The 22,991-nt window shown below is 44.0% G+C and overlaps 2 protein-coding genes across 5 annotated transcripts in view; one reads left to right on the forward strand and one right to left on the reverse strand.

Moving 5' to 3' along the window:
- The first annotated feature begins 8 nt into the window (after window positions 1-8).
- CLEC17A (C-type lectin domain containing 17A) lies at window positions 9-12,222 on the forward strand. The gene is made up of 11 exons (XM_007182079.2): window positions 9-51; window positions 194-268; window positions 2,304-2,336; window positions 2,419-2,469; window positions 2,553-2,594; window positions 3,453-3,593; window positions 3,679-3,741; window positions 5,854-5,949; window positions 6,160-6,311; window positions 9,376-9,485; window positions 11,971-12,222. The coding sequence occupies exons 1-11, from the start codon at window positions 9-11 to the stop codon at window positions 12,101-12,103; spliced, it is 939 nt and encodes a 312-aa protein (XP_007182141.2). The 3' UTR covers window positions 12,104-12,222.
- Window positions 12,223-19,758: 7,536 nt separating this feature from the next.
- Window positions 19,759-22,991, reverse strand: part of ADGRE3 (adhesion G protein-coupled receptor E3) — a 132,370-nt gene continuing 129,137 nt past the window's right edge. For all 4 annotated transcript variants that reach the window (XM_057541716.1, XM_007182049.2, XM_007182047.2 and 1 more), the window contains 2 exons: window positions 22,122-22,217; window positions 19,759-19,953 (listed from right to left, as the gene is read on the reverse strand). In XM_057541716.1, the coding sequence (XP_057397699.1) occupies window positions 19,945-19,953; window positions 22,122-22,217 (105 nt within the window). In that variant the 3' untranslated portion in view covers window positions 19,759-19,944. The remainder of the gene's footprint in view (window positions 19,954-22,121; window positions 22,218-22,991) is intronic.

Genomic DNA, 22,991 nt, shown 5'->3' on the forward strand with positions numbered 1-22,991 from the left:
CTGCAGTCATGTGCGCCCTGTATACTAACTCTGGGTGCAGGGACCTGCCAGGTATGGCCCTGGCCAGGCATGGGCTGGGGGCCAGGGGTGGTCAGGACCCAGGTTACAGTATTCCCACCTTGGGGCCAGAGATCAGGGTGTGAGGGACAGAGGAGGGAATGGGCTGGGCTCTCACTTGACTTTCCTCTGGAAGGGCCCGGAGAAGAGGATGACGATGATGATTATGAGAACACAGCACCACTGTACAAGGACCTTCCTCCCAAGCCTGGTAAGAGGAACTCTCAGAGGCCAGGTGAAGAGATGTGTGATTTGAGGGATGAGGTTGGGGAACAGACTTCCCAGGGGGAACTAGCTGGACACTGCAGACATACATGGTCAGCCTGCCCATACTGGGCACCATGATGGTGGGAGTATCCATGCGTCCACCCTGAGGGTCTCTCAGTCTGATGGGGGAGGCAGTTCTGGACATAGTCTTGGGTGAGCAGGTCTGAGAGGGGAGGGACTACAAAATTGGGGAAATCCTGAGGGTAATTGAGGGGTCTGCCTGCAATAGTGGGAGGATTTGGGGTCAGATGAGGGGACATTGGAGTGAGACCTGAGGGATGAACAGGAGTTTGTTAAGAAGAGAAGCCCAGAAAAGAACTGGTGGATGCAAAGACCCCGAGACATGAAAGCCAGTATTTCAGAAGCTGTGAGTGGACTGTTGTCTCTCCAACCTCTTCGCATTCACACCCAGGGCCCAAATTTGCCTTTAGACTTGGGTGGTCCATGCCTGGCCAGGGACTCAACAAGAGTCCAATGAGTGTATATAAAAGTGGAGGCTTTGGGTCCAGTGGTTGGGACTGGGTGATTTTACTGCCGTGGCTTGGGTTTCACCCCTGGTTGGGGAACTGAGATCTCACAAGGTGCATGGCAGCGCCAAAAGAAAAAAAAAAAAAGTGGAGGCTTTGAGGTTTCCCTGAGTCAGCTCCCACCAGGACCCCTGAATGTCCTTGGACAGGGGCCATTCCATGTGGATCCACGCCCCCCACTTCTGAGTCCAGAGTGGAGTCAATCTGGGAGGTCCCGGGGCACCATGGGGCTCAATATGAGTTAAGGAGGTACACGGGGCTCTGCTTTTTGACTGTCCGTCTCCAAATCCCACTTGGTCCCAACATGATCCCCAAGCCCAACCCGGAGACCCACCCCATCGCTGTCTTCAAGGCCACCCCTTCCCCAAATTTAGATCCCATCCCCATCTCCAAATGCAGCCCCATCTCCAACCCATCTCCATGTCCAAATCAAAGTTATGACCAAGCCCCAACACAACTACAACCCAACCTCAACTTCTCCCCCATTCCCCAATGCAGCTACAACCCATTCTTCATCCCAACTACACCCTGAATCACAAACCTACTCCCATGTCCACCACTATCCCTGACCCTTCTTCAACCCTATCAATCATCTTAATCCAAACCCTCATCCCAACCTTAACCTTGACTCTATTCCCATACCCAAACTCACTTGTGTCTTTAACTTAGGGTGATCAACTGTCCCAGTTTGTGCAGGGATGAAAGATTTCTTGGAATGTGGGACTTCCTGTTTTAAAATTAAGAAAGTCCTGGGTAATTCAGGGTGGTTGGTCACTGTATCTTAATCCTGTCCCTATCCCTAAGCCCAATTCCTCTCTCATGCACAACCCCATCCCTAACCCTCCATTGCAATCTCAATCCTGTTTCTTTTTTCTTTTTTTTGACCACACTGTGCGGCATGCAGGATCTTAGTTCCCTGACCAGGGATTGAACCTGTGCCCCCAGCAGTGGAAGTGTGAAGTCCTAACCACTGGACCGCCAGGAAAGTCCCTCTTTTTTTAAAAAAAATTAATTAATTTTACAGTAGGTCCTTGTCGGTCATCTATTTTATTTTTATTTATTTATTTATTTAAAAATATTTATTTATTTATTTGGCTGCATTGGGTCTTAGTTGCGGCATGCAGGATCTTCCTTGTGGTGTGTGGGCTCTTCAATGCGGCGTGCAGGTTTCTCTGTAGTTGTGGCGTGCAGGCTCCAGAGCACGTGGGCTCAGTAGTTGCAGTGCGCAGGCTTAGTTGCCCCACGGCATGTGGGATCTTAGTTCCCAGACCAGGGATCAAACCAGCGCCCCCTGCATTGGAAGGTGGATTCTTAACCACTGCACCACGAGGGAAGTCCCAGTCATCTATTTTAAATATAACAGCGCGTACAGGTCAGTCCTGTTTCCATCACTGCCTTTCCACCTCATTCCCATCCTTGGACCAGCTCTAATGCTGAGCTTCTCTTTGCCAGGTTGGATGGCTCCACCAAGGCCTCCAAGGGCAGGTGAGCTGGGGCTGGGGGTACAGGAGACCCAGGGCTGGCTTTGTCCTGATCTGGACCTGAGCAGCCATTCCTCCCTCCTCAGGAAAGAAAACAGAGAGCCCCCCACTTCCCTGCAAGCTCCCGAAGAACACAGGTGAGCGTCTAGGGCTGGGACCTTCCTGTTCACTTGGCTGAAGCCCTGCTCTGCATGACTGTTGTCTTTCTGACCCCTTCCAGGCCTGAACCTCACCCCTGTCACCTGCACAACTCCTCAACTGGGTGAGCAGTGGGAATTCCCATTACGAAGCCTGAGAGGGGACACTTGGAAGACCTCCCTCCTGTCCCCCAATTCTGACCAAAGAACAAATAAGAGGGTTTGGGGGGAGGTTGTTGATCTTGGAAGACAAAGTCTTTCAGTGACTTCTGAATAAACCTCTCTTGCCTTTCTCCCAGGCACTGATCTTGTACCTCCTCCATCCCAGCTGCCTATAGCCAGTAAGTCCTTTAGGTTTACCTCTATCTCCCCTCTCATGGTGGCCAGTGTATTTGAGACCTACAGCTCTGGAGTGAGACCCTGGTAGAGAAACATTTCCTTTCAGAAGCTCCTCCTTTCTGAGTCTAAACCAGACCCCCAGGGACCCAGGATATCTACCAGGTACTCTTCAAGCCCTACCTCCTGCTTGCCTATAAGTTATGGGGAATGTTCTCTGCCCCAGATGCAAGGGTCCACAGCTTGGGCCACCGGGGAGCAGCTTGGGCAGGGGCTGCTGGTGTGTAGAAGATAATGCATCCTAAATGTTAAGAGAAGAGCTGGGTCCAAGTTATGCATGACGTCTCCAAGCCCTCAGTTCACTTATTTGCAAAATGGGAATACTATTTAAATCTACGTCATAAGGGTGAGGAGCCAATAAGATAATAAGGGTGTGACAGAATGTGTGGCATATTGTATGTATTCCACAAATGCTCTGGGCTTCTTTAGGGTTTGCTCTCCCTGATATTCTCTTGCTGACCCCACCTGGTGATATAGTCATGACCGTAGTCATTTGCCCCCCTGCTCTTGGCGGAAAGCTCAAGGGTCCCTTCCTCGCTATCTGAAGCACCAGCATCAGTCTCTCTGTCCCCATCTCTGCCTCCCAGCAACTCCAGTGCCCTGGATCCGTCAGAAGTCCAGAGGTCCTAGGTGTTACCAGGAGGAGAGACTCATGGTGTACGTGTGTCTGCTGGTGGTGGTGTCACTGCTCATGGGCTGCACTTGTCTGGCTGTTACCCTGATTAAATGTGAGTAAGGTGAGGATGGGGCGTGCAGAGAAATTGGGGAAGGGGTATGGGAGGACTTGGGCTCAAGCTGGACTCCTTCTCATAGACCAGGAGGTGGTGGAAGAGCTGCGGATGTTAACCTTTCAGCAGATGGCATGGCGAGTGAATGGTGAGTGCTTTCAATCATCCCTTCAAACCATGCGTATCGAGCTCGAACATGATCCTCAAATCCAGCTTCATGACCAACCCCAGTGCCATCTTTGCTAGGCACTGTGCTAGGTAGCAGGGTGGGGGATGGGTGGGTAGGATGGTGAACACATCAGACATAGTCCCTGTCCCTGTGGAGTGTGTGTGTGTGTGTGTGTCTAGACCGCCACTGTCCAATATGGCGACCATGAGTCACTGTGGTTGTTGAGCACTTGAAATGTGGTCATTTTGGATTGAGATATACTGTAAGTCTAAAATAGATACGGGGGGCTTCCCTGGCGGTCCAGTGGTTAAGACTTCGCCTTCTAGTGCGGGGGGTGCGGGTTCCATCCCTGGTTGGGGAACTAAGATTCCACATGCTTCGCAGCCAAAAAAACAAAAATGTAAAACAGAAGCAATATTGTAACAAATTCAATACTTTAAAAATGGTCCACATCGAAAAAATCTTAAAAAAAAATACATACAGATTTCATGGGAATTCCCTGGAGATCCAGTGATTAGGACTCGGCGCTTTCACTGCCTTGGGTCCGGGTTTGATCCTGCTTGGGGAACTAAGATCCTGCAAGCCACGTGGCATGGCCAAAACAAAAAAACAGAAAACCAAAAACACAAAACAAGCAAACAAAAAAACCCAACCAAAAAATACATATTTCAAAGATTTGCTACAAAAATAATGTCAACTATATCAATAATATTAGTAATGATAATCTTTAATATTGATTATACACTGAAATGCTAATATTTTGGATATGTTGAGATAAATAAAAATGGCATTCAAATTAACTTTACTTTCTTTTGACTTTTAAAACACGTGGCTACTAGAAAATTTAAACTTACCTATGTGGTTCACATCTTGTTTCTGTTGGACAGTACAAGCATAGACAGCCATTTACCCAATTATCATCCAAATGTGGGTAAAATTCCAAGTTTTGATGAATAGTCCAAAGGAAGAGGAAGGCAATTCTATGAAAAAATCTAACAAGTGGTCTTGACCTTATCTTTGGGAGTGTCATATAGAGTTTTGCTAGGGAAATGGTACTATAGCTGTGTGAAGGAAGAGAAGGAATTAACTTGGTAAGGAGTTCAGGGTCTCAGGCATGTGCAAAGGCCCTGTGGTAGGAGGCGACGTAAGTACAAGGGAGGAGAATGGTGAAATTGGGTAATTGAGAGATGATGGATGCTTGGATGAGGGTTGTGGTTGTGGGGATGAAGAGTAGTAGGTGGAGTGGAAAGATTTAAGAGGTAAAATTGACCAGACTGGGGATGAGTGAGAGAGAATGGTGGTGAGTGAGAAGGAAGAGTGTCAAGGATAACATATATGTGTTATCTATCTATCTATCTATCTATCTATCTATCTATCTATCATCTATCTATCTGTCTATCATCTATCTATCTAATATTTCTGTCTTGTCCAACTGAAGGGCCATCTAGTGATGGCCCTGGGGAGTATTGGGAGAGGGCACATTTGTGTGAAAGTAGTGGGAACACATACATTAGTTGTAGAAGGGGCCTTCACTATGATTCCTGAAGTCTGAAAATTGCTCCACTACACACTCCTTCACCCCAAACTTCAGACCAAGCCACTCTTCCACTCAAAACCCATCAATGGTTTCTCACTGCCCAGAGTCCAACACAAAACCTTTAACTTTGCATTTAAGGACCCTGACACCAGACCTCTTCCCACTTTGAGCTCAAGCTCCTGTGAGGTTCCACTTGACCTCTACTGCACCAGTCTTTCCCAACATGCTGGCCTCTGGACCTTTGCTTCCAAGGTGGCTCCTGCCTACTGAGCCTCCCCATCCCCTTAGAGATATGGAATCACCATTTTTCTTTAAAGCCCACCTCCTGCAAGAAGCCCACCATCTTTACTCTTCCCCGTGCCTCAGGGATTGATCTCTCCTTGGAGCCACACTAGAGTCTTCTTGGGCACTGAGCATGTGTTTTTGAGTTTTACCACCACCCACTAGAACATGGGTGCAGTGGGGGAACACAGTGGTGTGTCTGCAGTCAGTGATGGGTAGGTGGGTAGATGGGGGTTTGGGTCTCTAACCCTACATCCCATCCCTGCTGACAGTGACTGGCATGGCGGGGCTAGCCGGCCTGAAGAAGGACATTGACCGAGTAAGAGCTGACACCAACCAGTCCCTGCTGGAACTTCGGGGCTTATTAGGTGAGTGGGACTTGGGGAACTTCCCTGAGATGGGGGACATGGCAGAGCTGCTACACTGCATAAATCCATCGGAGTGATTCTCAGTGTAATCTATGTGAGTGGTGCCCACCTGGAGTGGAGCAGTGCATAGCCTGCACAACTGTACATGGCATACCATGTACCTTACTCTGGTTCTGGGGCCACTCTGACAGAATCCTATCCTGTTCCCAGACTGTACCAGGGTCACCTGCCCTGAGGGCTGGCTCCCTTTTCAGGGTAAGTGTTACTACTTCTCTCCAAGCACCAAGTCATGGGATGAAGCCCGGAAGTTCTGCCAGGAGAATTACTCTCACTTGGTCATCATCAGTAACTTTGCTGAGCAGGTGAGCTCTCCCTACCAAGCCCTTGAGAACCAGCAGGGCCAGCCTGCCTCTCTTCTAGGATTTACATATCCTTCCCAGGCCTGGATGTAGAGAAATTGGAATTGCTTTTGAGTCACTAAAACTTTTTTTTTTAATAATATGTTTTATTATTTTATTTATTTTTAATTTTTGTAAAAAAAATTATTTTTGGCTGTGTTGGGTCTTCGTTGCTGCGCGCGGGGTTTCTCTAGTTGCGGCAAACGGGGGCTACTCTTCGTTGTGGTGTGCAGGCTTCTCATTGCAGTGGCTTCCCTTGTGGAGCATGGCCTCTAGGTGCACGGGCTTCAGTAGTTGTGGCACGTGGGCCCTAGAGCACGTGGGCTTCAGTAGTTGTGGCACATGGGCTCAGTAGTTGTGGCTCATGTGCTCTAGAGCGCAGGCTCAGTAGTTGTGGTGCACGGCCTTAGTTGCTCCACGGCATGTGGGATCTTCCCGTACCAGGGATTGAACCCATGTCCCCTGCATTGGCAGGTGGATTCTTAACCACTGCACCACCAGGGAAGTCCCCACTAAAACTTTTAATATCAAGGTTAAGGGGGTATGCTTTGCTTGAGTTCAAATCCTGATTGTGTTTACTTATCCTCTCTGAGTCTCAGTTTTCTCTCTAACATGGAAATATAATATAATGGCTAGCTCTTAGGTAGCACTTTCTATTCTCTAGGCTGTATTCTAAACATCTTATATGCATTCACGTAATTCTAACAAGAGCTCTATAAATTAGTGTGTGAGTCAGGAGAGGTTATGTTATGCTGAAGTAACAGACAGTCCCTATAGCTCAATGATGGAAGTGTATGAGGCAAGTCATACACTGACTTTTAAAACTTCTACCTATGTGCACTCACAAAGAAAGTCACATGGGCACTCCTATGTTTTAAGGTGCAGGGAAGGATGGTTTCATCTATGTTTATGTAGAAGGAGAATTGGAATATGTGTAAATAACTTTAATGACTTAATACTACCAAAGCTAAGTGGTAAGACCATTTGTACACAGTACATATCATTACATATCAGTACTTCACAGATGAGGAAACTGAGGCATATTTCACTTAAGCAACTTGCTTGTTACAACTAGTAAGTGTCAGAGCTGGGATCTGAGCCCAGGAAGCTGGTTTCAAAGTCCATGTTCTTGGCCATAAGCTTCATAGCACTATTTGATTAGTGTTTGCATGGTTTATCTTTTCCCATCCTTTTATTTTTAACCTGTCTATGTCATTATTTTAAAAGTAGATTTCTTGTAGATAGCATACAGTGGGGTCTTATTTTTTTTTTAAAATTCAATCTGACAATCTCTGGCTTTTAATTGGTGTTTTAAGACCGTTTACATTTAATGTAATTATTGATTTGGTTAGATTTAGGCCTACCATCCTATTTTTTTCCTTCTATTTAAAAAAAATCTTTCTGTTTCATAGCATCATTTGTATGAGTAGGTAGTACAGAGGTTTTTTTTTTTTGAGATTAAATTAGATGATGTAATTTAATTAGATGTAATAAGATGATGGGGAGGTATAAGTCATACTCCCTAAACTCAGGTGCATAAGAAATATAACTTTGTTTTCTTTAAATAACTCATTTCCTTCCTCTTTTGAGCTCCCATTATACCAGGAGGGTGGAAATTTTATCTGTCAGTTGAGATCTATTTTTCTTCTGAGTAGGGACAATTTATATGGGGTCAAGGCAGAGGGGAGTACATGTTTGGTCCTCAAGGTCTTTACTCCAAGCTGGTATCCACTGGGACATCCACTGGATGAATGATCCTGGACAAATTACTTAACTTCTCTCTGCCTCAATTTTCCCATCTATAAAATGGGGTTAACAATCCTTGCTTCAGTAGGTCACAATGAAGATCAAATGAGATAATCTGTGCAAAGTGTGTAGGTCACTTATTAACTTATTAATTCAACGAACACTTTTTGAGCACCTACTATATGCTAGGCACTATTCTAATTTGATGGGCCAAGCAGCTCTTTTCTCTTTCTGGCTTCCTAATACTTCTCTGGGGTTTTCCCAGGAAACAGGGTCGAGGTACACTCTACTTTTTAGAGTTTTCATACCCATCTGGGGTTTTGGCCATCACCTCGGACTCTACAAGGGAAAGAAATGCAGAGCCCTCTTTCTGACACCCGCCCTGTCTACATCTCCATAATTTCCTTCACATTGCAATCTTTCCTCTCTACCTTTTAAGGAATCTTGGTCTTGAATAAGGTTGAGTGAATGAGATATGATTTGCATAGAGTAAAATGTACAGATTTTAAGTGTACATTCACTGAGGTTTGGCATATGTATACACCTGTGTAACTGTCAACCCAGTCAAGATTTACAATGTTTCTACCACCCAGGGAGTTCTTTCATGCCCCTTTTCCAGTCACCCCACCCCCACCCTAGGGAACTACTTATCTGGTTTCCCTTACCATAGATCAGTTTGCCTGGAGAGGAGTTGCTTTAAATCATGATATTTTCATATTCTTCCTAATCTTTTGTCTTTTGCCCAAGTCCTTTCTTTTCTCCCAAATGCCTGGGCTTTGGAAATATAAAAACCAGGAATCCCCATTCCTCTCCTTCTCCCCCCACCCAAGTTCTTCTGCCTGGATGCAGATGAAGGCTGCAGGGTGGGGTGAAAGTACCAGGGAAATCAAGATATCACTTATTATTATTAAAATGTTCCTTAAATTATATAATGTTAAATGTTAAGATGTCATAGTACTTACTGCATGTCAGACACTGTTTCAAGCTCTTTATGCATACTAATTCATTCAATCCTCTCAATAACTCTGTGAGGAGGTAGCTACTATTATCCCATTTTACAGAGGTGGAAACTGAGGCACAAAGTGTTCCATAGGTTTTGCAAGAAAGTGGCATGACTATTACCACTGAACATGCTCAAGTGGGAGGAATGCGTTGATCTTGTTCTGCATGCCGTGGGGACTGGGAAGGGTATTGGGGTGGCACTCACAAGCCCTAAATGTGTGTGGGACAGAGCAGAGGGTGTGTAGAAGAACTGATGGCTGAATGAAGTTTGTACTTGCAGAACTTTGTGGCCAAGGCTCATGGCTCTCCTCGGGTATACTGGTTGGGGCTGAATGACAGAAACCGTGAAGGGGACTGGAGGTGGCTGGATGGGTCACCCATCACTTTGAGGCAAGTATCCAGGGCTCTTGGGATCTCTCTTCCTTGTAAGTCCAAACCAGCAGATTCTTTAGAATTCCAGGCTGAGCTAGACTGGGAGGCACAAGGGTGCTTTTTTTTCTGATAGGGCTTCTGGTGCCTGTACTTTAATTTTTCCTCCATTGAAACATCTCAACCTTTAGCACAACTGCTCAAACATATCAAGTCCCCAGACCAATGGTTGGAGGGGGGAGAAAAAGGAAAAGGAGGCATGGCTATAGGGCAAGAGGAAGAGGAAGATTTTGATTTGCCAAAAGGATGAACAGGATCTCATTTTTTGGGCACTCTTTATATTAACTCATTTATTTAATCTTCTTAATAATTCTGTAAGGTGAGTACCATTATTATCTCCATTTTGAAGATATGGAAAATGAGGCACAGAGAGCTTAAGCAACCTTCCCAAGGTCAGACAGCTAGCAGGTGGCAGTGCCACCCAACCTGGCTTAAAACTCTATGCTCTTAGCCATTATGCTTTACTTTCTCAAGGAGTGTATGTATTTGTATTTTAAATAAATATTAACAAATTGTCCACCATACTGGTTATACCAATTTATTCTCTCACCAGCTTGACTACAATTTTTTTTCCCCACACATTTATCAAACTTTTGGAATTTTGTTGGTTTAAATGTAGGTGAAAAATGGAATCCCAGTGTAGTATTAATTTGCATTTCTCTTATCCCTGAGGTTGGGTCTATTGTCATATGTTTAATAGCCATATGTATTAACTTTTCTGTATTTTTTATATTGTGGTTTTGGTCTTTTTCTTACTGATTTCTAGGAGCTCTTTCTATATTAGAGATATTAGTGTTTTGTCTGGGGATTTTATTTTTTATTAAAGATTCCTGGAGGGAGGCAGAGCTCTGCAAATTGAGATGTCATGGCATGGTGTGGCACTGCAGTTGCTCAGCTCATATCCCTTCATGGGGCTGGTGAGGGCTCCCACCAGCAGGGGGCATTGACTGCTAAAGGTTCACAGTTATGCTTTCTCCAGAGAGTTGACTTCAGCTGAATGGAAGCCTGTTCAGCTAGGAGGTTACTCCACTCCCATTGGGGTCATGCCACAGACAGTGACCGGTTAAGAGAAGCCTGGACCCCTTGTTTCAAGTTGGAATAACTCTGTGGTGCTATTCAAATTCCAGAGCTTCCTGTGGGATCAGGCTGAGGCTAGATCAGGCTGAACCCACATCCTTGCTCAATTCTATCCCCTGCCCCATCCTGTTTCTCTCACTCCCTATCTCCTGAGAACAGCCCTTAATAAATCCTATGCACCCGAATTGCCAAATCTGGCTCTGCTTTAAGGGAACATGACCTAAGACATTACAATACCTGGAAGGTTGGGAGGAACGTGGTGTGACAGAAGTGTTCTTTGGAAGAGGAAGCAGAAACTGACCAGATGCTGAACCCAGTTTCCTGAATCAGGAAACTGATTCAGGAGCTGGGAGAATCTCTGGTGAACAGGGGGATGCGGCTGAGTTAGAATAGACAAGCTGCTGGGGTGAAGGGGATAATGCAGCATTTTTAGGTAATTCTGAAAGGCTGAGAAATGATTCGGATGGAAGAAAGAGCCCTGAACCACGAAGGTCTTTCTTTTTCTTTTTTTTTTCCTGATAATCTTTTTTTTTTAATTAATAAACTTTATTCTTTTTTCTGTTTTCTTTTATTATTATTTTCTAATTGAAGTATAGTTGATGTACAGTATTATATAAGTCACAGGTATATAATACAGTGATTCACAATTTTTAAAGGTTATACTCCACTTATAGTTATTATAAAATATTGGCTATATTCCCTGTGTTGTAAAATATATCCTTGTAGCTTATTTATATATAATAACTCGTACCTCTTTCTCTCCTACCCCTGTATTGCCCCTCCCCACTTTCCTCTCCCCACTTGTAACCACTAGTTTGTTCTTTATATCTGTGAGTCTGTTTCTTTGTTGTTGTATTCACTAGTTAGTTGTATTTATTAGATTCCACATATAAGTGATATCATATAGTATTTGCCTTTTCTTGTCTGACTTATTTCACTCAGCACAATACCCTCCAAGTCCATCCATGTTGCTGCAAATGGCAAAATTTCATTCTTTTTTATGTCTGAGTAGGATTTTATTTTTTAGAGCAGTTTTAGATTTACAGAAAAATTGAGCAGAAGGTACAGAGAAGTATTTCCCATATTCCTTCTCTCCCTCACACTTTTTTTTCTATTATTAACACCTTGCATTAGTGTGGTGCATTTGTTACAACTGATGAACCAACATAGATACATTATTATGGACTAAAGTCCATAGTTTACATTAGGGTTTGCTCTTTGTGTTGTACATTCTATGGGTTTTGACAAATGCATGATGTCATGTATCTACCATCACAGTATCATATAGAACAATAGTTTCACTGCCCTGAAAAATCCCCTGTGCTCCACCTATTCATCCCTCCCTATATGCACTTTTTCCTTTATCCAGCTTTTGGGACCCACAGGAACCCAACAACCTCCATAATGAGGACTGTGCCAGCATGAACAAAGGTGGCACCTGGAATGACCTCTCTTGCGACAAAACTACGTATTGGATTTGTGAGCGGAAATGTTCCTGTTGAACCCAAGAGCTGAAGTTGGGTGGGGTTCCATACCCGGTACCCCTTGGCTTTTGGACATGAGAACCTCCTGCCCTCTGAGAACTGAAGTGGACATGCCCAAGATGGAACCAGCAGCCTGGATGTAGCGAGTTCCCTGGGGTGTAAGTCAGATCATTTCTAGGGCGAGGACTTGGGGGCTTGTTCAGTTGGATGGTGTCTTAGTCTGTTCAGCCTGCTGTAACAGAATACTGTAGAGTGGATGGCTTATAAATAACAGACATTTATTTCTCAAAGTTCTGGAAGCTGGTAAGCCCAAGATCAAGGCTCAGGGAGATTCAGTGTTTAGTGACGACCTACTTCCTGGTTCATAGATGTCGTCTTCTCGCCGTGTCCTCACATCCTGGGAGGGGCGAGAGCTCTCTGGGGTCCTTTTCATAAAGACACTAATCCCATTAATGAGGGCTCCACCCCCATGACCTAATCACTCCCAAAGTCCCTACCTCCTAATAGCATCACATTGGAGGTTGGAATTTAACATATGAGTTTTTTTTTGCGGGGGGGACATAAAACTCAGTCCATAGCAGATGGTGAGCTGGAGAGACACCAGGTCTTGGTAATGGTCTCCCAGTTCTGGGGTCTGGAGGAAAGTCACCAAGTCCCTGGCTCTTAGGAAATGATACTGATTCTGGGAGCTCCAGGTCTGGCACTGATTGAGCTGGAACGGAAAATACCCTGGCTCCTCTGGACCATGTTGTGCTGGGACTGGGATCCCTTACTGCCTACTTGATGTGAACCAGCTTCTGGGAAGCAGGTGGGGCAAAATTATTCCTGACATGAAGCTTTTTTGATGTCCTGGGTGAGGTCTGCCCAAGCTAAGTGGTGGAATCAGACCTCTGCCAAGACATGGAACTTCTAGAAAGACAGACCAGCTGAATCATCCAGTGTGGCAGGCCACGTCTTGGTCAGATCCTCAGGACAATGGAGATATCTACCCACATGTGCCTTTAGGCTGTTTGTTGGTCTGTAAAGCTCTTTGATGAAGTAATTCACTTTACTTATGAGTGGATCTTCTTGGGCTATTAGCTCTTGCAATGTTAGAGCTTCTCAAAATGCCAGTTCATTGTGTGGTCCTTGCCCACTGTGTCAGTTTGCTGGGGCTGCCATAATAAAGTTCCATAAACTGGCTTAAACAACAGAAATGCATGGTCTCACAGTTCTGGAAGATGGAAGTCTGAGCTCAAGGTGTTGGCGTGGTTGGTTTCTGGTGAGCTCTCTCTCCTTGGCTTGTAGATGGGCTGTCTTCTCTCTGTGTCTTCACATGGTTTTCCCTTTGTAAGTGTCTGTGTCATAATCTCATCTTCTTTTTAAAAAAAATTTATTTATTTATTTTTGGCCACACGGCACGGCTTGAGGGATCTTAGTTCCCCGACCAGGGATTGAACCTGGGCCCCTGCAGTGAAAGTGCGGAGTCCTAACCGCTGGACCACCAGGGAATTCCCATTGTCTTCTTCTTTTAAGGACACCAGACATATTGGATTAGAGCCCACCCTGATGACTTCATTTAATTTAATTACCTCTTTGAACACTTTATCTCCAAAGTCTTCACATTCTGAGGTGCTGGGGGTTAAGGCTTTAACATGTGAATTTTGGGAAGGGGGGCACAATTCAACCCACTAAATGCCAGAGGTGTCCTTCCTGGTCATTGTGCTAAACAAAAACACTCCCTAGAGGTCTGGTACTACCCCCAGCTGAGCACAACTCAACACATCAATCTCTTTAGACAATCCCTGCACTTGTGTCCAGGGGTGGGTACAAACCAATTTATTGATCAACAAGTGCCCTTGACTAATAGCACGATAATTCCTGTTTTGACTGAGAGCAGGGGATTGGCATTCACTTCACTTCCTGTTCCCTCTGTACTTGTCTCCTCCCACCTCCACACCTGCCCCCCAACTCATCAGTATCGAAACTAACCCTCCATATGGGCCATAGACTGCAGAGTGAGTGGGCATCCTGTTCTAAGCCCTCCCCCCAGGGGAACTTTGGCCCAAGCAACTGTTTACCTGGGGTCAGGGGAAGTTTCCCCATCTCAGAAGAGGAAACTTCAGTTTCCCCGAATATGTGTGTTGAGAAATGGGGAAGCAGGGGGGCTGTGGTCACACCTCTGAGTCATGCTGTGGGGGAATGGTCCACAGTGGAGCTGGTCCAAACCTGTCTCCCTTCTGCATCTCTCATGATTGTCTAATTTCAAGTAGAGAGGAAGACATGAAGGAGGTCCTCTTTACCTCTTTTTTTTTAAAAAAAATTACTTATTTAATTAATTTATTTTTGGCTGCGTTGGGTCTTCGTTGCTGCCAACGGGCTTTCTCTAATTGCGGCGAGCGGGGGCTACTCTTTGTTGCGGTGCGGAGGCTTCTCACTGCGGTGTCTTCTTTTGTTGTGGATCATGGGCTGTAGGCGCGCAGGCTTCAGTAGTTGTGGCGCACGGGCTTAGCTGCTCCGCAGCATGTGGGATCGTCCCAGACCAGGGCTTGAACCTTTTTCCCCTGCATTAGCAGGTGGATTCTTAACCACTGTGCCACCAGGGAAAGCTCTCTTTACCTCTTTGGGTCTAGGGGACCAAAGGTTGGGCATTCTTGGTAGTTAAAAAAAAAAAAAAGCCATGATTAATCAAGCATATATTGTGCACTAGATAGATGGAGTAGCTCTCATTTAATCTTCACGATGATTTTGTGAGGTTGGAATAATTACCAACCCCATTTTATAGCTAGGAAAACTGAGGCCCAGAGGGGTCTCATGGCTTGTCCATTGTCATTTAGTGGATAAGTGGCAGAGCTGGTATTTGGACTCAGTCTGTGCCTCCAGTGGTTGATCTCTCTCTGTAGCACCCGCTGCCATTCAAGGGACTGTCCATAAACCTGAATTATCTCTGAAAACTCTAACCTTGTAGCTCTTGCCTCAGCCCACAGTTGTAGGAAAGGAACAACATGATATGATAGAACAGACATCCTGGACTGAGGTAGGAGAGCAGGAGTTGGGTTCTGGGTCTGTTGATAATCATCTCTGTGGCTTTCCTGGGGCTATTACAATAATGCAGGTGAGGGATGATGGGGACCAGGGAGCTAATTGTGAAAGCAGGAAGAATTCTAGATCTATTTTGAAGATACAGCTAGTGAGATTTGCTGATGAATTGGATGTTGGGTGTGAGAGAAAGAGAAGCCTAAAGAATGACTCCAGGTTTTCAGCTTAAGTAGTAGGAAAGAAGGAGTTATCGTTACTAGAGATGGGGAAGAAAAAATACTTATGCAAGCATCGCAGTTAAACTTAGGTGGTTCATGAACTCCTGCCAAGTTCTAAGAACTTCTCTTGGGTCAAGGATAGAATCTTGTATGTAACAGATGTGGTCATGCCCTGCTTATATCCTTAGTCCTCACATTTTCAGTGACTTCTGTTGGCCAGCAGCTGCCACTGGAAACCACCTTATCTGGCAGATGGCAGGTGAGAAGCATCAGGGGGAAAATGCTTCCTGGAACAATCCTCAACCAAAGCCTGAACTTGGTATACACATGCCCCAGCTCCCTCATCCCTCAGGTGAGATGAGTCTGAGATGCATGTCCCAAGTGATTGCCCAGAGGTCCCTGCTGGGATTAAGCTCCCATCTTGTATTGGCTTCCTTTCTTCCCCTGATTCACTTCTTTGCACCCCTGCTGGTGTTCACCGGGATCACCTCCAAAATAAACTACTTGCATTAGAATCCTTGTTTCAGAGTTTGCTCCTGGGGGAGCCCAAACTAAGACACTATGGGACAGGAGAAGATGAGATTGCAATATGATTCTGGTTTTCCTGGGACGGAGGGGTTTCTGGGCTGCAGGACTTTTAGTGCCAAATCTGGGAAAGTCCAGGGCAAACTGGGATGAGTTGACCACCCTTATAGGAGGATAGTGTGGTGTTAGAGAAGCCAGGAGAAGAGAATGCTTCAAGAAGGAAAGGGGATAACGCATACATAGATAAAAATATCATGTTGTACACCTTAAATATATACAAATTCTGTTTGTTAATTATATCTCAATAAAGCTGGGAAAAAACCCTAAAAATACTTGATTGTCAAAAAAGAGAAGAAAAGAAGACCAACAGAGTGAAATGTGAACTAAAGGTCAAGTTAGAAAAGACTGAGAAGCCATCAGTGAACTTAGCACTGAGGAAGCATTTGGGACATTGAGTCATTCTTGGGTGTATTGGAAGCAGAAATTAGACTGCAGTGGGCTGAGCAGTGAAGGGTGGGAGGAAGTGGGGACAGCAGGGTGTAAACAACTTTTCTAGAATTTTGGCTATGAAGAGAAGTAGATAGAATGGTTATTGTAGCAGGGGGAACTTCTGGGGTGGAAGAGACTTGAACATACTTCCACCCTACTCTTCCAACCTCTACCCCCAATTATTCCCATGGGGAGTCTGGGTCTCCAAGACGGATTGTTTTCCTTCATGATTTTCATCTTTTGGCATTTTGCTCTGTTTTTTTTTTTTTTTTTGAGATATTTCTTCCACATGGTCTTCTAACCCACTAATTTGGCTCTTGATAGTGGTCATCCTCTTCTTTAATTCATCCAGTAAAATTCATCTTTTTATTTATTCCCTTTTTATTTGGTTCCATAGAACATTTTGGTGCTGTACTTGAACCTCCTTGCATTCTTCTTTTTTATTATTCTTGTTTAAAGTTGTTGTCTGTCTACTCCAGCAGCTCGAGTTTCCTGGGTGACAATTATGTTGGCCCATCCTCTTTTTGGCTGTTGGGGGCCTCTCACGGGCTGTCATTTTCCTTTGGGGCTCAGATGTGGGGGTTGAGATCTCTAAGTCGTGACAGTTTCCCAAGTGATGAAAGGAGATGGATTCTTCACTGCAGGGGGTCTATGTGTGCACTAGGCAGGTGTGCAGGGGTGCCTCCTTGTTCCCCAATCTCCTTGCTTTCTTCTAGATTCAGGAGCACACCTCCTTTTGGAGTCCTTGGGAGCCAGATGGATCAGACACACACACACAGGAGTGATGCTGACCTTATCCCAGGATGTCTGTGGACCCTGGTGGGTCAGACTCTTCATAGGATGAACTGTGTCTGATTTCCACCCAGAGCATTCTTCAGCTTACCTTGGAACTTTCCACCTGGTGCATAGGGGAGACATTTCAACCCCAGATTTCCCTTTGGGGATTCCCCCCAGAGATATCACTCTCATGCCCACCCAGCTGCCATGGGTCCCAGCAGACTTGGTTCAAAGAGGCAGATATATTAAGGTAGAGAGTGGAGGGGAAGTGAGATGTGTGCAGATGGCCATTTTCCTAGAATCTGCCATCTCTCTTTCTTTATCATGGGGGCCAGCAAACTATAGCGTTGTGTGTGGGGGTGTCAAATCCTTCCTGCAGCCTGTTTTTGTACGGCCAGTGAGCTAGGGATGGTTTTTGTATTTCTAAAGTGATATACACATATATCCCTTTACACACGTCACACAAATGTATTTATGTCTGTCTATCTGTCACTTATCTATCTATATCTATCTATCTATCTATCTATCTATCTATCATCTATCTATCTATCTATCTATCACTATATCTAGCCTGAAAAGTCTAAAATATCTGGCCCTTTACAGAAAAAGTTTGCTCATCAATTAAAAAAAAAAGTATTTATTTATTTATTTATTTGGCTGTGTTGGGTCTTAGTTGTGGCATGAGGGATCTTTCATTGCGGTGCACGGGCTCTTTGTTGCCGCACGGGCTCTTCTCTCTAGTTGTGGTGCACGGGCTCTAGAGTGCGCAGTCTCAGTAGTTGCAGCGTGCAAGCTCTCTAGTTGTGGTGCATGGGCTCCAGAGTGCGCAAGCTCAGTAGTTGCGCACACGGGCTTAGTTGCCCCGCGGCATGTGGGATCTCAGTTCCCCGACCAGGGATCGAACCCGTGTCCCCTGCATTGGAAGGTGGATTCTTAACCACTGGACCACCAGGGAAGTCCCGCTCATCCATCTTTAGCATATTTAAATGCCACTGAGGAATGTGAGGATGTGAGAGAGATGGAAGACTCAGGAGAGAGAGGAGATAATCAATGGAGAAAGGTCCCCAAAGAGGCAGGAGGAGACAAGATCCAAAGCACAGTGGTGGAGGTTAGTTTCAAACAAGAAGAGGAACCCTCTCTGCCACTGTGGAAGAATGGAGGAGATGATGAGAATCAATGGGGGAAGGAATCAAGGATGAGTGTGGATGTGGGTATAATTGTAAGCAATGTCAGAAAGTTGAGGGAGTTTTCATAAGCTGGTGTTTATTTTCTCTGTGAAGTAGGAGACAAAGTCTTCTACCTTATATAGAGAAAGGGGATGCAGATTGAGGAAAGAACTGAAAAACTAGAACTCCCCATGTGGGGAAGTTGACCAGGGATAGGAAGAGTGAGTTCCAGGTAGCCTGGAAGGTCTTGTTTAGACCAGAAAACACACATTTGTATTGGCTCCTAGCTGAGTGATTCTGAGATCTCACTGCCTTGATGGAGAGCAGAGAAGAGACATGGTTGGTTCATAAGGAAGGATGCTTTGGACTGCAAGTAACAGATAACCTGACCCAACTGGCTTAACAAAAGGAGTTTATTTGTCTTACATATGAAAAAGTTCAGGGGTTGGTTCAGCAACCCAACAATGTCATAAAAGCCCAGGTTATTCCTGTCTTTTCACTCTTCCACCCTTAGTATTTCCATGATATCTTCTCTTCAAGCCTCATATTATTATATGATAGCAGCTAAAACTAGGAAGCAATCGGCAAGTTCTCCTTGAATTTGTATTTGTTTTTATTAAGGAGAAAATGTATGTTCCAGTAGGTGTTTCTTATATCTCAGTGGCTAGAATTGATCCAAATGCCCACCCCAAACCATTTGCTAGCAAATAAGAATAAGATCACTATGGTTAGTTTATATCAGGGTTTCTCAACCTCAGCCCTACTGATATTTAGGGATGGACAATTCTTTGCTGTATATGTGGGGTCTGTCTTGTGTATTGTAGGATATTTAACAGCATCCCTGGCATCTGTCACTTAGGTGTCAGTAGCAACCCCACTTGCCCCAGTCATGACAACCAAAAATGTCTCTAGACATTGCCAAATGTCCCTAATGGTGGGGATAAATCACCTCCAGTTGAGAATCACTGGGCTTAGACCAATCTCAATTGACCTCTGCACCCAGGTACAGTGCTGTTCCAAGTATGAAAACAATCAAGGTTCTGTCGATAAGGAACATGTGATGGTGGTGATGGCTGTTGAGTAGACAATCCACAGTGCCTGCCATGATTGGATCAGTCCTGGATTTGGGTTTTCCCAGCTAGGTATAGAATCAGAATGAGGAAGCAATGGTGTTGAAAGCATGGGAGAGAATCGTTTGACATGCTTGATCATGAGATTTAGCCTGGATAAGAGAGGAGGTAAAGATGATGGTTTGGAAGAAGCTGATGGCTTGAGGGACTAAATGAGTTTAAACTCATTTAGTTGAAACTCATAGTTTAGAGCAAGTTTAGGAGGACAGAGAGTAAGAACCTGAAAAAAGGCCTTGAAAAGGGCTTCTTCATTTACAAAAAGTCCGGGGAATATTTGCAATGGTCATGATTTGTGTATCCAGGAACAAGCATTGATTGAACACATCAGTGAAGAGAAATCCAATTGAATACACATTTATTGAGAGCCCATTATGCAGAACAAACACTTCAGGAAGTAAAGGTTAAGCATTTCCTCTCCAGGAATGACATGTATAATGATTCTCCTTGTCTCCACCTTCATTCTTTATGATGCCAACCAGATCCACATGTATGACTTTCCATGAGGAGCTGAATGTTCTAGTTTTAGTATTTTCTCTTCACTTGTCCTGGAAAACATGCCCCCCCCATCCAAGACGTTTAGATTAAAGGTAGATGTAAGGATAAAACAAACAAACAAATGAATGAACGAATGAATGACAACAAAACAGAAAGAAACAGCAGGAGTGGGTTAAAGCCAGAAAGATCCATCCAGCAGGCAATGATGGCATGATATCCTAGCATTTTGGAATCCTAGGAAAGGTGTGGCCTTCTTTAGCTTACAGTGGGAAGACTTCTCAAAAATCCAGGTTGAAGAATTCTTTTTTTGAAAAAAAGTTTGGATATAGTATCCTACTCTAGAATTTCAGCCCCCTGGATGTTGGGTTTTGTCCATAAAGAAAGGCTAGACTCTAAGCTCCTTGAAGGCAGGTACTGTGTTGGTCTTATTGCTTTTTGTACGTCCACTGCCTACCATAGTGTCTTACACATTGTAGAACTCAACAAATACTCTCTTTGCCCCCTACAAGCTCCAGCTTGGTTTAGATGCCTCAGGCCCCACAGAGGAACAAATATCTCATACAGCAGCCCATGAGGATAGGAATTTCTGACTCAGTTATAAGAGTCACTGTATGCAGGAAGTCCAAAGCTATGCCTTCTTTCCTGGTATTTATGGTTCATTCACAGAAGTTCCCGCCCAGTCAAGCATATGACTTTTCCCATAAACAGTATTCCCTGGTTTTACAGCTGACCTTCCAATGTTATCAAATGTCTGGGGAACAGAGCTAGAAAGTTAACCCAAGATCAAAGTTGTCCATAAAGGACAGAGGGTTTTGTTAGCTTTTTACTCATACTCTGTGCATAAAAAAATAAAAGCTTCAGAAATTCTTTTAATTAAAGCAAATGTATTTCTTAAATGCAGCTACATATAAAATATATTATAAATATATAATATATCATATGTAAATATATGATATATGATTCCCTTTTAAAAGATCTACTCATTCAATTTCCACAATGTTAAGCAATAATAATAATAATAATAATAATAATAATAATAATAATAATAAAGCTTTCTTATTCATTGTGGGAAACCAGTAGCTGGAGTGCTGGCAGCTTTATTATTTTGGATTATCTGGGAAACGTTTCAAAGGTCACAGCCAATGGTTAGCACCTAGCACAATTTTACTCTTATTGAGAATGATTAAGCTTAATATATATAAAAAAAATTTCCAATCAGCTGACGTGACTGTCCTAAAACTTTTTAGCTGGTTCCATTTTCCTCTTGGTTCTTTTGGAAAGATTTAGAATGAATTCCCTTTCCCTCCCTCCAATAAGGAATAGATGTTTCTTCAGTGACCTCAATATTTCCACGGCTGAAGAAAATCCCATATTTTCTCAAGAAATGTAGAAGACAATGTATCAGAAATTTCTCAGTTTTGTTTAGCTTAAAAACAACATATTCTAAGGCTCTTTGGCTAGCAGATGTGTTAGGCACGTACATGGAAGGCTTAAAACCAAATGAGATTGGGAGAATTTTTATGGATTTTGAGCTTTGGAGCCCATCTGGCTCATCTACTGACATGGTTTCTTACAAGTATATTCTCTCATTTTTCTAAAAGAGCAATTAGGGGACAACTGTGGAGAGAAGTCTCAGATAGTCCTGGGAGCTTATTCCTTGGTGCATTGGTCCTGAGTTAGCTCAATGGAAGAACAGACGAAAACCAGCAACCAAGTTCCAGAGAGGTTCCCTTTCTAACAGGACCATTTCCTCTCCCAGGAAGGTCCCACTATCACATGCACTCCTCCTCTATAGGTATGTGGAGCATCTGGGGTGGGGTTCCTCTCCTGGATCCTTTCTATGGTGTCCACTAACTCCGTGGGGCTCAAGTCCACCTCTCTTTAGACAGTGAGATTTCAGGGGATGATGGCCACTCTGCTATGTCTATGATTGTAAGTCTCCCGCTAAAGGATTCTACATTAGATGGTAGTGGTGCTGGTGATGTTTTACCCATACTTTAAATGACAAGAATATATAGAACAGCCAGATTAGGCACTGTTAGTGGGCAAGGAAGAGTCACTGAGAAACAATACGATGGGAATGAGGAATGCAAACCAGGCCATCAGGAAAAGAACTCTTCTCCATACCCTGCAAGAAAGGGAGCTTGTACTAAGACATGGAGAGGAAGTTCAGGGTGTCAAGGGGTAAAACATTAGAATAAGTCACAAGTCTTCTTACCTCACTGGGTTTTGAGTCAGGACCAAACCTGCTGGAAAGTGTATGAGTCTCAGGCTCAGATTTAGATTTGATGATCTCGCCAAACCACTTTCGGACCTGGAACATCAAAGGAAATGCTAGGATTGTTTTTGTTAACAATGGAGAAGAGAAAAGTCAGTGAGTTAGAAAGACGATAGAGACATTATGAAAAACTTTTCCTACAAAATGTGGTATATGCATACAGTGGAATGTTATTTATTCCTTAAAAAGGAATAAAATTCTGACACATGTTATAACATGGGTGAACCTTGAAGACATTACACTGAGTGAAATATATGAACCAGACACAAAAGGACAAATATTGTATGATTCCACATGAATGAGATCCTTATAATAGTCAAATTAATTGAGACAAAGTAGAATAGTGGTTACCAGGGGCTTGGCAGGGGAGAATGGGGCATTATTGTTTAAGGGGTACAGTTTGGGATGATCAAAAAGTTCTAGAATGGATGGTGGTGATCGTTGCATGACAATGTGAATGTATTTAATGCCACTGATCTGTACACTTAAGCATGGTTAAAATGATAAATTTTATTATATATACTTTATCACAATAATTTTTTCATTTGTTGTAGAAAATTAACAAAATATGCATATGCAAAGGAAGAAAATAGAAGTCACACATAGTTCCTCAATCTAGCAAAAAATCACTGATCATGTTTTGGTGGTATCCTTCCATGTGTCTTGGTTTGGGGTCCCCCAGAGGCAGACCCTGAGACAAGGGTTCAAGTGCAAAGAGTTCATTTGAGGGGTGATCCCAGCAAACACCAGTAGATCAGTGGGGAAGTGAGATTGGGAAGGGAAGGCAGCTAGTAAAGGATGCATAATCCT

The sequence above is a fragment of the Balaenoptera acutorostrata genome, chromosome 2, assembly GCF_949987535.1.
Source record: "Balaenoptera acutorostrata chromosome 2, mBalAcu1.1, whole genome shotgun sequence".
Taxonomy (NCBI): domain Eukaryota; kingdom Metazoa; phylum Chordata; class Mammalia; order Artiodactyla; family Balaenopteridae; genus Balaenoptera; species Balaenoptera acutorostrata.

Coding starts and splice junctions, on each gene's coding strand:
- CLEC17A (XM_007182079.2), top strand. CDS start 9: ATGTGCGCCCTGTATACTAACTCTGGGTGCAGGGACCTGCCAG. Junction 3,594..3,678: donor GGCTGTTACCCTGATTAAAT/GTGAGTAAGGTG, acceptor TCCTTCTCATAG/ACCAGGAGGTGGTGGAAGAG. Junction 9,486..11,970: donor GGGTCACCCATCACTTTGAG/GCAAGTATCCAG, acceptor TCCTTTATCCAG/CTTTTGGGACCCACAGGAAC.